We start from the raw sequence: 1076 nt of genomic DNA, 5'->3' as shown, positions 1-1076 counted from the left end.
CCCCCGCAGCACCCCCCTTCCCGTGCCACTGGGGTTATCTGTTGTGATGCCCACTAAGCTGACACAGGTTTTGATCCACTTCTGACAATGCTGTGGTTCTCTCTCTCAGAGAAGCAACACTTCTGCAAACTGTACCACTTTGGACCTGTGGTGCTTGGCAGAGGCAGCTGTGGTGTCGTGTTGTCCGGTCAGCGGTTGTCGGATGGACTCCCGGTTGCAATCAAGCGGCTCTCCAGGGAGCTGGTTTGGCAGTGGGCGGAACTGGTGAGTAATCCTTTCAGAACCATTCAGCTGCTACCGTGCTCTGTTGGAGAGGCGCCGGAACCGCAGCAGCAGGGGGGTGGTGATGACGCCATTGATGTTGGATTTCCATGCAGTGACGCAGTGATCAGCCCCAGTAGGAGAATTAACTCCGGGCTAAAGGTTTCTCAGGAAGGAGCTGAAATTAGATTGTTTGCTCATCAGATCAGATTGTGCTGCTCTAGTTTCTTCTTTCATCTGTTTTGATTATTTAAAAATCAGTCACTCTGTGTCTCTCTTTCCCTGCAGGACGGTGCGCTGAGCCCGGTCCCCATGGAGATCGCGCTCCTGAAGCGATTATCTGGAGTCGAGGGTCTCAAGGGTGTGATCAAGATGCTGGACTGGTATGAGGTGGAGGGGTGGGGCTTCCTGCTGGTAATGGAGCAGCCGCCGCATTGCCAGGATCTGTTTGACATCGTGACTCAGCGAGGAGCGCTGCCTGAACGCCTAGCTCTCAGGTGGGCCTCTGGTAATGTACCCCTGTAACGTCTGCCTGCGGCTCCCTCCGCCGGCCCTCTGTTGACGCCCCGTCTTTGCTATGCCCCCTCAGGTTCTTCCGGCAGGTCGTTGAGGCGCTGCAGGTCGTGCATTTGCACGGCGTTGTGCACCGGGACATCAAGGATGAGAACATTGTGGTCAACACAAGAACGCTGGAGGTGAAGATTGTAGACTTCGGATCTGCTGCGCTGCTGAAAGATGGCGCGTATGATGAGTTTGGAGGTGCAGAGCTCAGCTGATGAAGCTAAGGATGATGATGATGATGATGATGATGATGA

At 54.6% G+C, this 1076-nt stretch overlaps 1 protein-coding gene across 1 annotated transcript; it reads left to right on the top strand.

The window, feature by feature from the left end:
• The first annotated feature begins 87 nt into the window (after positions 1 to 87).
• Positions 88 to 1037, top strand: LOC107104642 (serine/threonine-protein kinase pim-2-like). Its single transcript, XM_015404684.1, has 3 exons — positions 88 to 264; positions 550 to 758; positions 851 to 1037. The coding sequence occupies exons 1-3, from the start codon at positions 88 to 90 to the stop codon at positions 1035 to 1037; spliced, it is 573 nt and encodes a 190-aa protein (XP_015260170.1).
• The last annotated feature ends 39 nt before the right edge of the window (positions 1038 to 1076 follow it).

The sequence above is a fragment of the Cyprinodon variegatus genome, unplaced genomic scaffold (genome assembly GCF_000732505.1).
Source record: "Cyprinodon variegatus isolate N-32 unplaced genomic scaffold, C_variegatus-1.0 Scaffold1829, whole genome shotgun sequence".
Taxonomy (NCBI): domain Eukaryota; kingdom Metazoa; phylum Chordata; class Actinopteri; order Cyprinodontiformes; family Cyprinodontidae; genus Cyprinodon; species Cyprinodon variegatus.
The sequence above is the reverse complement of the archived record's forward strand: the minus strand, read 5'-3'. Positions and strand labels throughout refer to the sequence as shown.